Source organism: Salvelinus alpinus, chromosome 23, assembly GCF_045679555.1.
Source record: "Salvelinus alpinus chromosome 23, SLU_Salpinus.1, whole genome shotgun sequence".
Lineage (NCBI taxonomy): Eukaryota > Metazoa > Chordata > Actinopteri > Salmoniformes > Salmonidae > Salvelinus > Salvelinus alpinus.
The window spans coordinates 45,859,078-45,875,421 of record NC_092108.1 but is presented as its reverse complement, the minus strand read 5'-3'; the positions used below and the strand labels follow the sequence as shown (position 1 = coordinate 45,875,421).

At 42.7% G+C, this 16,344-nt stretch overlaps 1 protein-coding gene across 1 annotated transcript in view; it reads left to right on the top strand.

The window, feature by feature from the left end:
- puf60a (poly-U binding splicing factor a) overlaps window positions 1–16,344 on the top strand; it is a 66,205-nt gene that overhangs the window by 35,340 nt on the left and 14,521 nt on the right. The window contains exons 6-8 of the mRNA XM_071362567.1: window positions 1,312–1,404; window positions 1,494–1,707; window positions 16,123–16,313. Of these exons, the coding sequence (XP_071218668.1) occupies window positions 1,312–1,404; window positions 1,494–1,707; window positions 16,123–16,313 (498 nt within the window). The remainder of the gene's footprint in view (window positions 1–1,311; window positions 1,405–1,493; window positions 1,708–16,122; window positions 16,314–16,344) is intronic.

Sequence of the window (16,344 nt, the reverse complement as noted above, 5' to 3'; positions counted from 1 at the left end):
CTTGTGTAGTAGGTTTTGTGGGTTTTGACACTTATTTAGGTGTCATAACAGCCATAAAATAACGCAATATATGTCACAACAGGTCTAAATATGTGTCATGACAGTGTTATGATTATATTACAACAGGTTATGACAAGTTATGTCAGCTGTTATCACATTTTATGACATGGTTATTCCCGTGTCGTAATGTGTTATGACGTTGGGTGTCAAGTATTACCTTACTGGTATTTTTTTTATCTGAACTTACCGTCTAACGGAAACCCTCGAGGGAGGATGTTTTCTTGCTCCCCACGTCACCGCGAATCTCTGTTTGAAAATCAATGTTTTTAAAATGGTTTAACTTTTGATGATGTCATTGGGTAGAACCTTTTACATTTAGAAATTTGTTAGACAAAACTTGAAATGCGCTGTTTTCACACACTGAGTGTACAAAACATTAGGACCACCTTCCTAATACTGAGTTGCATACCCTTTTGTCCTCAGCAGAGCCTCAATTCGTTGGGGGTATGGACTCCACAAGGTTTCAAGCGTTCCACAGGGATGCTGGCCCACGTTGATGCCGATGCTTCCCACAGTTGTGTCAAGTTGTCTGGATGTCCTTTGAGTGGTGGACCATTCCTGATACACACAGGGAACTGTTGAGCATGAAAAACCCAGCAGCCTTGGAGTTCTTGACACACAAACTGGTTCGCCTGGCACCTACTACCATATCCCGTTCAAAGGCACTTAAATATTTTGTGTTGCCCATTCACCCTCTGAATGGCACACATACACAATCCATGTCTCAAGGCTTAAAAATCCTTCTTTAACCTGTCTACTCCCCTTCATCTACACTGATCGAATTGGATTTAACAAGTGACATCGATAAGCTTAGTGACATAGCTTTCATCTGATCATTCTCTCAATAACAGGTGCTCATAATGTTTTGTACACTCGGTGTATGTAGACACTGGTATTGTGCTGGAGATAATGAAAATTAGTTTGAAAAGCGGTGGAATTGCCCTTTAAGGTTTTGGTGCAGTGTGTTATAGTCATCAATATTTTTGCAACTATCCTGCCCTGCAATATAATTGTAAGCAATCTCTTGTATTTAGGAATAAGCTATTAACCATGAGTATTGATGGTAGTTGCAGGTACCATACCATCTTAAAATAAATAAACCCTAACAAATGTATTTTAATTTTAGTCCTAGTTGAAGTTTCTCCAGAGCGTATAGCCATTGTTTCCCAAACAGGTAAATCCCCTTTGCAAAGACCCGTCTCCCTGCTTCAGGTTGAAGCCTGACTTTTTTGTTGTTCCCCTGTCCCTCAGGGTTTTGCATTTGTGGAGTATGATGTGCCTGAGGCAGCCCAGCTATCCCTTGAGCAGATGAACTCCGTTTTGCTGGGAGGGAGAAACATTAAGGTGAGCTCTGCTGTCAATTTTTAAAGAGTTTTTTGATTTTGTTGCTCAATGCCATGACTACACTATTTTAACACACATCACACTTTAAGGTGGGACGACCGAGCAACATCGGACAGGCCCAGCCGATCATTGACCAGCTGGCAGAAGAGGCACGCGCCTTCAACCGAATCTACGTGGCGTCTGTGCACCCCGACCTCTCGGACGAGGACATCAAGAGTGTGTTTGAGGCGTTCGGCCGGATCAAGTCGTGCACTCTGGCGAGAGACCCCACCACGGGGAAACACAAGAGCTACGGCTTTATTGGTAAGGAAAACTTCTCCAGACTGCGACTTTAAATTGGTTGCAAACTAACCCCCTTGAAACAAATAAAATAATGCCGTTAAATCAATATATTTTTGGGGTTTAGTATTATTTCAGTGCGTTTGGAAAGTATTCAGACCACCTGATCTTTTCCACATTTTGTTACGTTACAGCCTTATTCTGAAGTGGATTAAATCTTTAACCCCCTCATCAATCTACACACAATTCCCCATAATGACAAAGCAAAAACAGGTTTTTCGAACATTTTTGTAAATGTATTATATATATATTTTTTTTATAAAACATTTACATAAGTATTCAGACCCTTTACTCAGTACTTTGTTGAAGCACCACTGGCAGCGATTACAGCCTCAAGTCTTCTTGGGTATGACGCTACAAGCTTGGCACACCTGTATTTGGGGAGTTTCTCCCATTCTCTGCAGATCCTCTCAAGTTCTGTCAGGTTGGATTGGGAGCATTGCTGCACAGCTATTTTCAGGTCTCTCCAGAGATGTTTGATCGGGTTCAAGACTGGGCTCTGGCTGGGCCACCCAAGGACATTCAGAGATTTGTCCCGAAGTCCCTCCTGTGTTGTCTTGGCTGTGTGCTTAGGGTCGTTGTCCTGTTGGAAGGTGAACGTTCACCCCAGTGAGATCCCGAGCACCCTGGAGCAGGTTTTCATCAAGGATCTCTCAAATTAAATCCAAATCAAATATTATTGGTCACATACACATGGTTAGCAGATGTTAATTGCGAAATTCTTGAGCTTCTAGTTCCGACAGTGCAATAATATCTAACAAGTAATCTTACAATTCCACAACAACTACATTATACCCACAAATGTAAAGGGATGGTATAAGAATATGTACATATAAATATATGGATGAGCGATGGCCGAGCGGCATAGGCAAGATGCTATAAAATACACTATATACATTTGAGATGAGTAATGTAAGCTATGTAGACATTATTAAAGTGGGATTTAAAGTGGTCAATGATTTGAGTCTATGTAGGCAGCAGTCTCTCTGAGTTGGTGACGGCTGTTTAACAGTCTGATGGCCTTGAGATAGAAGCTGTTTTTCAGTCTCTCGGTCCCAGCTTTGATACACTTGTACCTCACGTTCTGGATGGTAGTGGGGTGAACAGGCAGTGGCTCGGGTGGTTGTTGTGCGTGATGATATTTTTGGCATTCCTGTGACAACGGGTGCTGTAGGTGTCCTGGAGGGCAGGTAGTTTGCACCCGGTGATGCGTTGTACAGACCGCACCACCCTCTGGAGAGCTTTGCGGTTGATGGGCGGCGCAGTTGCCGTACCAGGCGGTGATTGAGCCCGTCAGGATGCTCTCAATTGAGCGTCTGTAAAAGTTTGTAAGGGTTTTAGGTGACTAGCCAAATTTCTTCAGCCTCCTGAGGTTGAAGAGGCGCAGTTGCACATTCTTCACCACTCTGTCTGTGTGGGTGGATCATTTCAGTTTGTCTGTAATGTGTACGCCGAGGAACTTAAAACTTTCCACCTTCTCCACTACTGTCTTGTCGATGTGGATAGGGGGGTGCTACCTTTGCTGTTTCCTGAAGTCCACAATCATCTCCTTAGTTTTGTTGACGTTGAGTGAGAGCTTGTTTTCTTGACACCACACTCTGAGGGCCCTCACCTCCTCCCTGTCTCATCGTTGTTGGTAATCAAGCCCACTACTGTTGTGTTGTCTGCAAACTTGATGATTGAGTTGGAGGCGTGCATGGCCACGCAGTCATGGGTGAACAGAGAGTACAGGAGGGGGCTGAGCACACACCCTTGCGGGGCCCCAGTGTTGAGGGTCAGTGAAGTGGAGATGTTGTTTCCTACCTACACCACCTGGGGGCGGCCTGTCAGAAAGACCAGGACCCAATTGCACAGGGCGGGGTTGAGACCCAGGGCCTTAAGCTTAATGATGAGCTAGGAGGGTACTATGGTGTTGAATGCTGAGTTGTAGTCAATGAACAGCATTCTTACATAGGTATTCCTTTTGTTCAGATGGGATAGGGCAGTGTGATGGCGATATGCAAACTGAAGTGGATCTAGGGTGGCAGGTAAGGTGGAGGTGATATGATCCTTGACTGGTCTCTCAAAGCACTTCATGATGACAGAAGTGAGTGCTACGGTGCGATATTCATTTAGTTCAGTTATCTTTGCCTTCTTTGGTACAGGAACATTGGTGGCCATCTTGAAGCATGTGGGTACAGCAGACTGGGATAGGGAGCGATTAAATATGTCCGTAAACACACCAGCCAGCTGGCCTGCTTATGCTCTGAGGACGCGGCTAGGGATGCCGTCTGGGCCAGCAGCCTTGCGAGGGTTAACGCGTTTAAAATGTCTACGACTGTGGCACTGTATTATCCTGAAAGCGGGCAAAGAAAGTGTTTAGTTTGTCTGGAAGCAAGACGTTGGTGTACGTGACATTGCTGGTTTTCCTTTTTGCAGTGTGTAATTGCCTGTAGACCCTGCCACATACGTCTTGTGTCTGAGCCGTTGAATTGCGACTCTACTTTGTCCCTATACAGGCATTTCACTTGTTTGATTGCCTTGCGGAGGGAATAACTACAGTGGTTCCTCCTTTAAAAGTTGTGAACTTACACCGCGGGACTTAGAGGTACCCAGCGTCACTGCTTCATTGCTCCAGACCACCACAAGGGGGAGTTAGAGCACTCATTATGCATTTGGGTCCCAAGGTTTTTATATGGCCATCATATCGAGTGGATCCAATGACAAATTTGACGCGGGCCACCCGTCCCTGGTGACTTCAGCAAAGATGGCTGACAAAACATAACGTCATAATGAGTCAAGCAAAAAATGTACAATTGAGAGGAATATGTTAGTGAATGTAGAGACAAACAATTGTGCATATTTTTTTGTCATAAAGTCCATTTACGGAAATCGCTTTTTAGCAAGTTTTTTTCCAGCCATATCCAATACTAGGTGTATCAAACTCATTCATTATACAATTCAACAGTGTTTATCGCTCCTGGGACATAAATGATTATACATTGTAACTATTTAAGTAAAGGCTGTTTTGTAATTCATATATACAGAATAAAAAACAGTACATCCTGCCAGCATGCCCACAAGCGTGCTGAATGACGCGTGGAAGAGGGCGAGCAACGAGATGGGAGTAACAATCCAGGCTATTTGTCTGAGACCAGCATAATAATGTAATGAAACAAGCAGGTAGCAGGTTTTGAACCCTCAACATTCTAGCCCGAAGTCCAGTACACTATCGACTGTGCCCAAATGTATTAATTGGGGTTGGGTCCGATTGTGGTTAAAAACACTATCAATTGGAATCTTTAACATGTGGAAAGGGGAAAAAATATTATTATTAGTTTTTCACAGGCATAGCAGGATGGGCTATTAGCTGAACAATAGACTATTCAACCTTTTTACTAAATAATTGTCTAATAGCCGAACTAGGTGTGAATCCTCCCCAACTTGAGCTAGATGTGAACCCCCCCAAACTTGCAACAAATCATTTTCAGGACTATCTAGAAAAAGCAGCGGAGAATGATTGGATGAAGCTCTTAATTTGGCATGGGGGAAAACACGAGATGAACTGTTACAAAAAAGCCCCGCTACAGCTAAAGAAAACGCCGTAATGTTCACAACTACATATACTTTGAACTCGCGAAAAGTGGGAGATGCAGTCAAGAAACACTGGCATGTTTTATCATCGGACCCAGCTTTGCCTGCTGAATTAAAAAATCCATCACTTATTGTATATAGGAGAGGTCACAATTTACACGATAAATTGGTCCCTGCCAGCCACAAAAGAAAATCAGCCAGGCTCTTTTACGCCCTCTTCCGAATGGTAGCTATAAATGCAGAGGTTGCGCACAGTGCAACAACATGATGAAGTGTGAATATTTCTGCCACCCACATACAGGAAAACGGTTCCAAATAAAGGACATTATGACATGCTCCACCACCCATGTTATCTACATTTATTAAATGTCCATGTGGGCTGTGCTATGTAGGTAAAACCTCTCATTCTCTCAGAGAATCAGTGAACATAAAAGTTAAAGTAGGAGAAACGACAGGAATTATCCAGTCGCTGTATATTTTAATGACCTAAAACGTGGCATTTCTAACTCTTTAGATTTTTTGGCATAGAGAAAGTTAAGATATCAGACAGGGGGATGTGATATAAATACTACTCTGAGTAAAAGAGAATGTTTTGTATTTTCACCCTCCAGACATTATTTCCTAAAGGTCTTAATGATGAATGCTATGGTATGTTATGTTGTAAATTTGAACATGAATTATGCCCCTATTTCAGCTTACATGTGTTTCTTACACTGTACCCAATAATTTATATGAAACCTTCTTGGTAGGTCGATGTCCTCATTGTGGTTTTACAGACGCGTTTAATACGTTTTATGTACACACTTTATTTGAATATTTATGAAATGCATATTCTTATATTTGGTAGCACTTATTTGTTTTTCCTTTGCCTCCAACCCCTTTCGATGCGTGGAACGGATGTGGGTGTGGCTAGGTCTACATAAGGGTGCTAATTTAAAAAACTCACAAAAGCTCTGACGAAGGCCGTGAGGTCGATACATAACGCTAAATAAAGATCAGTGATACTATCAAGAGCAGTGTGCGGGTTCCTTCTTCTTTTTCCTCATCTTATCGGCTGTTGCCATGCACTTGCAAAAAAGATAGCTCAGATGTGCGAGTGCCTTTTGAATTTTGAATTTGACTTTACAAACAACAAGAGGGCTTAATTGGAGTCTATTTATTCGGAGCCTAGACCTAAAATAACTTAACTGGCTGAGGTAGGCTATGAGGCTTAACAGCCAAATAGAAGTAGGATTTTTTTTTATTAGGCCAACTTACAATTGCAACTGGTCAAAAATGTAGTGTACATATGTACATAAAACAATAATTTAAAGAAAAAAAGTCTGCACTTTCTAACTAAAACAATGTTACTAAAAAGAAAGCGCACATTTGTATTTCCCAAACTCTAAAAGTAATTGGAAAGGTAGATACATATTATGTGTGACATTGTGGTTACAATAAAGAATGTAGCCCATCATGCAAATGATTCCTATTAGCAGGACAATAGACTTTTTATAGCCCGGCTACTGTTGTGAAAGTCCCTCAACTTGCAATGTATTCGATGCTTAAGTACTCCAAAGTGTTACATTTCTAACTCAAAACAGCATTTCTTCATCAACATCTTTATGCTTTCGTTAATCTTCTTGATCTACTTCCTTTTTTTCTGTAGCAATTTTGAAGCAAATTGCTCAAGGGCCACGGTTGATTCGTCTGTGAAGATGACGTTATTGAATGTCTCGGCAGCTTTGATCCATGCCTGGGCCTGCAGGACGTAACGTTGTTTGTTTGTTGTTTGTCAGACGAATCAATGGGTCGAAACTAAAGAACAGTACAAAACAAGTGAACACACATGGTTAATGTTCTGAGATTTAAAAAAATAATAATAATAATATACAGTGGGGAGAACAAGTATTTGATACACTGCCGATTTTGCAGGTTTTCCTACTTACAAAGCATGTAGAGGTCTGTAATTTTTATCATAGGTACACTTCAACTATGAGAGACGGAATCTAAAACAAAAATCCAGAAAATCACATTGTATGATTTTTAAGTAATTAATTTGCATTTTATTGCATGACATAAGTATTTGATACATCAGAAAAGCAGTACTTAATATTTGGTACAGAAACCTTTGTTTGCAATTACAGAGATCATACGTTTCCTGTAGTTCTTGACCAGGTTTGCACACACTGCAGCAGGGATTTTGGCCCACTCCTCCCTACAGATCTTCTCCAGATCCTTCAGGTTTCGGGGCTGTCGCTGGGCAATACGGACTTTCAGCTCCCTCCAAAGATTTTCTATTGGGTTCAGGTCTGGAGACTGGCTAGGCCACTCCAGGACCTTGAGATGCTTCTTACGGAGCCACTCCTTAGTTGCCATGGCTGTGTGCTTCGTGTCGTTGTCATGCTGGAAGACCCAGCCACGACCCATCTTCAATGCTCTTACTGAGGGAAGGAGGTTGTTGGCCAAGATCTCGCGATACATGGCCCCATCCATCCTCCCCTCAATACGGTGCAGTCGTCCTGTCCCCTTTGCAGAAAATCATCCCCAAAGAATGATGTTTCCACCTCCATGCTTCACGGTTGGGATGGTGTTCTTGGGGTTGTACTCATACTTCTTCTTCCTCCAAACACGGCGAGTGGAGTTAGACCAAAAAGCTCTATTTTTGTCTCATCAGACCACATGACCTTCTCCCATTCCTCCTCTGGATCATCCAGATGGTCATTGGCAAACTTCAGACAGGCCTGGACATGCACTGGCTTAAGCAGGGGGACCTTGCGTGCGCTGCAGGATTTTAATCCATGACGGCGTAGTGTGTTACTAATGGTTTTCTTTGAGACTGTGGTCCCAGCTCTCTTCAGGTCATTGACCAGGTCCTGCCGTGTAGTTCTGGGCTGATCCCTCACCTTCCTCATGATCATTGATGCCCCACGAGGTGAAATCTTGCATGGAGCCCCAGACCGAGGGTGATTGACCGTCATCTTGAACTTCTTCCATTTTCGAATAATTGCGCCAACAGTTGTTTCCTTCTCACCAAGCTGCTTGCCTATTGTCCTGTAGCCCATCCCAGCCTTGTGCAGGTCTACAATTTTATCCCTGATGTCCTTACACAGCTCTCTGGTCTTGGCCATTGTGGAGAGGTTGGAATCTGTTTGATTGAGTGTGTGGACAGGTGTCTTTCATACAGGTAACAAGTTCAAACAGGTGCAGTTAATACAGGTAATGAGTGGAGAACAGGAGGGCTTCTTAAAGAAAAACTAACAGGTCTGTGAGAGCCGGAATTCTTACTGGTTGGTAGGTGATCAAATACTTATGTCATGCAATAAAATGCAAATTAATTATTTAAAAATCATACAATGTGATTTTCTGGATTTTTGTTTTAGATTCCGTCTCTCACAGTTGAAGTGTACCTATGATAAAAATTACAGACCTCTACATGCTTTGTAAGTAGGAAAACCTGCAAAATCGGCAGTGTATCAAATACTTGTTCTCCCCACTGTATATATACCTGTGAGCGCTGGAACTCCACATCCGACAGGCAGAGTCAACATTCATGGCGGGTTCGTCAGGTTTTCGGTTCACCCTGACATTTCCATTCCTCTTATGACAACAGAACTTGACAAACTGCTCACCAGGCACAGCAAGGGCCGCCCGGACTGTTATGCTGTTCTGCTATTCCAAGGATGTGTAACCGAAGAGATGCCATGAGTGGGCACAGAATACATAGCCTTCCCGCTGTGGATGTCTATTTCAGTACCATTTCGCGCTGCTCTGAGACTAGCATGGAGAAACGAAAATGTTCAAATATTCCATGATATTCTTAAGATATGTGTTGACTGAATATAAGCAAGTGATGTCTGCTAAATAATCAAGTTAGGTTTCTCCAGAAATAAATAATTTTAAATAACTTTCTTTATTTACAAATTAGTGAGAATGTCTCACACCATATTCAAGAATAGCCTTTTTCTCGCTCAATCTAGGTTAAATGAAAACCAAATCTCCAAAATATTGTTACTTTTTAAACAAAGCGATTATTATTATTAATTAATTTAGAATGATATAAAAGCCCCTTAGATATTCTCACAGATCCTAGCGGAAAAGGCTCCTTAGATATTAATTTAGAGTCCTCCAATCCTCGAAATGTAATTATTGGTGGAGAGTCACGTCATTGAACATTTTTTTTTTCTCGATATACTGTAGGCCTACCATAGGCGAAATGAGTCTCACTAGTGTTGTGTAAAAATGGTGTAGGTCTTATTTATTTAAAGAACATATAAAAGTTAGAAGCAAAAACCTACAACTATTTTAGCGCCGTTTCGTGCTGCTCTGAGGCAAGCAGGGGACTGGTCTTGATAAATCAATTAGATTTTTATTTTCACTTAATCTCCATTTGATTATTGGTTAGACAAGAATTAGATAATTAGGGTGCAGAAATGTTATGCTCTTAGTGTAACATTTATTTAACTAGGCAAATTAGTTAAGAACAAATTCTAATTTACAAGGACAGCCTACTCCTTCCTCGTAAATAGCCCAGTACTGTACTGCCGACCTTCATTTTCCGTTCCAGCAAGTACCAGTCAAAAGTTTGAACACACCTACTCATTCCAGGATTTGTATATTTTATATCATAAAATAATGTTAAAAAAAATACACTTTCAAAATGCAGATGTTGATTTAGTTATGGATCCATATCGAATTACTATGGGAATAAATATCACTGAATTACAGAAATATTGGAACAAAGTTGTTAAATGAAGGCAAACAATTTAGAATCCTCCAGTCCTGTAGCCTACTCCCGACCGTCACTTTGTACAGCGCAGGGTTTTGTTTTTCATTTTTCTATGAATAGAAACACCATAATATTAATCAAATTAATTAAGCCAATTTTTTTTTTTATCAATCCCATATACTATCTTATTTCAAAAAAGGTTTTCAATTCTCTGGTAATGTCAATACGGAATACTATCAAATGCTTCTCAAGATGCCTTCTGGTGGTCAAACTAGCAATAACTTGCAGTAACAGAAAAAATGGCTGAGAATTAAATGACGTACCACAGAATGCTGCAGCAGCCTGCAAGGTGTGCCGCAGTATGACGCAACATTTAAAGGAGGAACCACTGTACGCTGTTTATATTTGGCCATATTCCCCTACATCTTTCTATGGTTGAATGCGGTGGTTCGCACTTTCAGTTTTGCGCGAATGCCGCCATCTATCCATGGTGTCTGGTTAGTGTAGGTTTTAGTAGTCACAGTGGGTACAACATCTCCAATGCCCTTCCTTATAAACTCACTCACGAGTCAGCATAAAAATCAATGTTATTCTCTGAGGCTTCCCAGAACATTTCCCAGTCCGCGTGATCGAAACAATCTTGAAGAGTGGATTCCATTTGGTCAGACCAGCGTTGAAGGGTTCTAGTCACAGGTACATCCTGTTTGAGCTTCTGCCTATAGGACGGTAGGAGCAAGATGGAGTCATGGTCGGATTTGCCAAAGGGAGGGCGGGGGAGGGCCTTGTATGTATCGCGGAAGTTAGAGTAGCAGTGTTCCAGGGTATTGCCTGCGGTGCTACAGTCAATGTGCTATAGTCAATGTGCTGGTAGAATTTAGGTAGCCTTGTTCTTAAATTAGCATTGTTAAAATCCCCAGCTACAATAAATGCTGCCTCAGGATATATGGTTTCTAGTTTGTATAGAGTCCAGTGAAGTTCCTTGAGGGCCGTCGAGGTATCTGCTGGGGCGGGATATACACAGCTGTAACTATAATCAAAGATAATTCTATAATCAAAGATAATGTGGTCGGCATTTGATTTTAAGGAATTCTAGGTCAGATGAACAAAAGGACTTGAGATCCTGTATGTTGTTATGATTACACCATGAGTCGTTAATCATGAAGCATACACCCCCGCCCTTCTTCTTACCAGAGAGATGTTTGTTTCTGTCGGCGCTACGCATGAAGAAACCCGGGTGGCTGTTCCGACTCCTACAACATATCCCGAGAGAGCCATGTTTCCGTGAAACAGAGAATGTTACAATCTCTGTTGTCTCTCTGGAAGGCAACCCTTGCCCTAATTTCATCCACCTTGTTGTCTAGAGACTAGACATTGGCGAGTAATATGTTCGGAAGCGGTGGGTGGTGTGCACGCCTTCGAAGTCTGACCAGGAGGCCGCTCCGTCTACCTTTCCTGCGGCGATGTTGTTTTGGGTTGGCCTCTGGGATTAGATCCAATGTCCTGGGTGGTGGTCCGAACAAAGGGTCCGCTTCAGAAAAGTCGTGTTCCTGGTCGTAAAATTGGTAAGTTGACTTTGCTCTTATATCCAACAGTTCTTCCCGTCTGTATGTAATAACACTTAAAACAATGTAAGAAGTAATACATAAAGAAACTAAATACTGCATAGTTTCCAAAGGACTCTCTGTCGGCGCCATCTTGCGTCATGCAGATCTCTCTGTACTTTGCTCCGTTAATCTTTCCTTTGAACCTGACTAGTCTCCCAGTCTCTGCTGCTGAAAACTTCCCCACAGCATGATGCTGCCACCACCATGCTTCACCGTAGTGTCAGGTTTCCTCAGAGACGTGACTCTTGGCATTCAGGGCAAAGAGTTCAATCTTGTTTAATCAGATCAGAGAATCTTGTTTCCCATGTTCTGAGAGTCCTTTAGGTGCCTGTTGGCAAAGTCCAAGCGGGCTGTCATTTTGCTTTTTAATGAGGAGTGGCTCTCTGGTGCTCTGTCAGAGCGACCATCACGTTCTTGGTTACCTCCCTGTCCAAGGTCCTTCTCCCCCATTTGCTCAGTTTGGCCGGGCGGCCAGCTCTAGGAAAGGTTTTGGTGGTTCCACACTTCTTCCATTTAAGAAGGATGGAGGCTACTGTGTTCTTGGGGACCTTCAATGCTGCATACATTTTTTAGTACCCTTCCCCAGATCTGTGCCTCAACACAATCCTGTCTCGGAACTCTACGGACAATTCCTTCGACTTCATGGGTTGGTTTTTGCTCTGACATGCACTGTCAGCTGTGGGACCTTACATAGGCAGGTGTGTGCCTTTCCAAATCATGTCCAATCAATTGATTTTACCACAGGTGGACTCCAATGAAGTTGTAGAAACATCTCAACGATGATCAATGGAAACAGAATCCACCTGAGCTCAATTTTGAGTCTCATAGCAAAGGGTCTGAATACTTACAGTATCAGTCAAAAGTTTGGACACACCTACTCATTCAAGTGTTTTTCTTTATTTTTACTATTGTCTACATTGTAGAATAATAGTGAAGACATCTAAACTATGAAATAACACATATGGATTCATGTAGTCACCAGCGAAGTGTAAAACAAATCAAAATATATTTTAGATTCTTCAAAGTAGCCACCCTTTGCCTTGATGACAGCATTGCACACTCTTGGCATTCTTTCAACCAGCTTTATGAGGTAGTCACCTGAAATGTATTTCAATTAACAGGTGTGCCTTGTTATGAGTTAATTTGTGGAATTTATTTCCTTAATGCGTTTGAGCCAATCAGTTGTGTTGTGACAAGGTAGGGTGGTATACAGAAGATAGTCCTATTTGGTAAAAGACCAAGTCCATATTATGGCAAGAACAGCTCAAATAAGCAAAGACAAACGACAGTCCATCATCACTTTAAGACATGAAGGCCAGTCAATCCGGAAAATATCAAGAACTTTGAAAGTTTCTTCAAGTGCAGTCGCAAAAACCATCAAGCGCTATGATGAAACTGGCTCTCATGAGGACCGCCACAGGATAGGAAGAACCAGAGTTACCTCTACTACAGAGGATGTTCATTAGAGTTACTAGCCTCAAAAAATGCTTCACAGACTTCAAGTAACAGACACATTTCAACATCAAGGCCTTCATGGTTGAATTTCTGCAAAGAAACCACTACTAAAGAACACCATTGAGACAAGGAGACTTTCTTGGGCCAAGAAACATGATCAATGGACATTAGACCGGTGGAAATCTGTCCTGTGGTCTGATGAGTCCAAATTTGAGATTTTTGGTTCCAACCTCCGTGTCTTTGTGAGATGCGGAGTAGGTGAATGGATGATCCCCGCATGTGTGGTTCCCACCGTGAAGCATGGAGGAGGTGTGACGGTATGGGGGTGCTTTGCTGGTGACATTGTCTGTGATTTATTTAGAATTCAAGAACACTTAACCAGCATGGCTACCACAACATTCTGCAGCGATACGCCATCCCATCTGGTTTGGGTTTAGTGGGCCTATCATTTATTTTTCAACAAGAAAATGACCCAACACACCTTCAGACTGTGTAAGGGCTATTTGACCAAGAAGGAGAGTGATAGAGTGCTGCATCTGTACATGGCAGCTAAAAGTTGAGTTGTGTATACAACAGAAAATTCTAGAAAACCAATATAAATCAATAAATGTGATACAGGTTTATTAAGACATTTTAAGTCATCAGGCAGTTGTTGAAGTATTTTGGATGGTTTTAGTGGAGGATGTATCGATGGTCTGGAGGAGGGAGCATCTCGATCACAGCCAAGGGGAATAGCTGGTCAGAGACGGGTAGGTCAGCAGTACACATAGCTGTCACCAATATTCTCAGCTTCTCCGTGCATTGGGCTTTGTAGATAGCTAGCTACTCTTCCAGTAATATTTGTGTAGCACCCACTTGGTTGATGCCACCAATGGCGCATAGGCCCAGAGTAGAAAATCTTCACTATTTCAAGTCATTTCCATTTGGGCAGTCCTCTCACTTCAGGCTTCTCCGATGTTGTGGCATTCAAATCAAAACAGTTTCATTCAGCTAGCTAGCTAAGCTTAACCAAGTGCCAACAGTTAGCATTAGCGCAATATTAATAGATGTGGTAGTGTGAAATGGTAAAATGTGGGGTTTGGAAGTATTTTAACTTTTAACAGGTGCAAGACTTACAATAGTGGATTAATTGACATACTCAGCAAAAAAATAAATGTCCCTTTTTCAAGACCCTGTTTTTCAAAGATAAAAATCCAAATAACTTCACAGATCTTCATTGTAAAGGGTTTAAACACTGTTTCCCATGCTTGTTCAATGAACCATAAACAATTAATGAACATGCACCTGTGGAACGGTCGTTAAGACGTAAAACAGCTTACAAACGGTAGGCAATTAAGGTCACAGTTATGAAAACTTAGGACACAAAAGAGGCCTTTCTACTGACTGAAAAACACCAAAAGAAAGATGCCCAGGGTCCCTGCTCATCTGTGTGAATGTGCCTTAGGCATGCTGCAAGGAGGCATGAAGACTGCAGATGTGGCCAGGGCAATAAGTTGCAATGTCCTTGCAGTGACAGACCACGTGTAACATCACCTGCACAGGATCGGTACATCCGAACATCACACCTGCGGGACAGGTACAGGATGGCAACAACAACTGCCCGAGTTACACCAGGAACGCACAATCCCTCCGTCGGTGCTCAGACTGTCCGCAATAGGCTGGGAGAGGCTGGACTGAGGGCTTGTAGGCCTGTTGTAAGGCAGGTCCTCACCAGACATCACCGGCAACAAAGTCGCCTATGGGCACAAACCCGCCTTCGCTGGACCAGACAGGACTGGCAAAAAGTGCTCTTCACTGACGAGTCAGGGTTTTGTCTCACCAGGGGTGATGGTCGGATTCGCGTTTATCGTCAAAGGAATGAGCGTTACACCGAGGCCTGTACTCTCCCTCATGTGGTACCCTTCCTGCAGGCTCATCCTGACATGACCCTCCAAGCATGACAATGCCACCAGCCTCAATGCTCGTTCTGTGCATGATTTCCTGCAAGACAGGAATGTCAGTGTTCTACCATGGCCATTGAGCACGCCTGGGACCTGTTGGATCGGAGGGTGAGGGCTAGGGCCCCCCAGAAATTGTCTGGGAACTTGCAGGTGCCTTAGTGGAAGAGTTGGGTAACATCTCACAGCAGGAACTTGCAAATCTGGTGCAGTCCATGAGGAGGAGATGCACTGCAGTCCTTAATGCAGCTGGTGGCCACACCAGATACTGACTGTTACTTTTGATTTTGATCCCCCCTTTGTTCAGGGACACATTATTCCATTTCTGTTAGTCACATGTTGGTGGAACTTGTTCAGCTTATGTCAGTTGTTGAATCTTATGTTCATACAAATATTTACACGTGTTAAGTTTCCTGAAAATAAACGCAGTTGACAGTAAGAGGACGTGTCTTTTTTTGCTGAGTTTAGTTAATGTTCTGTCCGGGTTGGGATGGCTATGGTGTGACCGACAGTAATACAATGTGTTGTGCATTTTGCAGAGTAGGCTACGGCACTCGTATGCATTACCACATTGGGGTTTGTTCTTTAACGAACCCCTTAATTGTGCAGGTATCATGACTGTGGGTGATAATCAGGTAATAGCAATTATGTTACAATAACGTTCATGCCAGTACTATGTTATGCATCTGTTAAACCCGCTTCCCAAATAAGACAATCAGGTATTGAATCTAGGGCTGTGATAGTCATGGAATTCGCCACACATTTTCCTCCTCTTTTCCACTCCTGACTGCATGTGCCGCTGCTGCAGTAAGGGGCGTTGCCTAGGCAACCAAAGACTTGTTTGCTACAACACCTTCCTTGTTTTAGCAAGGAGCAACAAAGTTTCATCACCGTGTAGAGTCCACGTTACAGCAGAAACGGACTCAAACGCACAAATTCCCAACCGTCCCGTCAGCCATTTTTTTTAATATTTTTTTTTACAGTTATGATGGTTATTTTATTTTCATGACGGTATTCATCCATAACTGTCGGTTACACAGTTATACGGTAATTGTGCCAGCCCTAATTTAATCTATTTTGTTTCCCATCTGCCACCCGTTAGAATACGACAAGGCTCAGTCCTCCCAGGATGCAGTTTCCTCCATGAATCTCTTTGACCTAGGGGGTCAATACCTGCGTGTGGGCAAAGCGGTCACCCCCCCCATGCCCCTGCTCACTCCGACCACACCTGGCGGACTCCCCGCTGCAGCAGCTGTGGCGGCTGCAGCTGCCACAGCCAAAATCACTGCCCAGGTTAGTACTGTCTGCGCCCTCATTTTAGAAG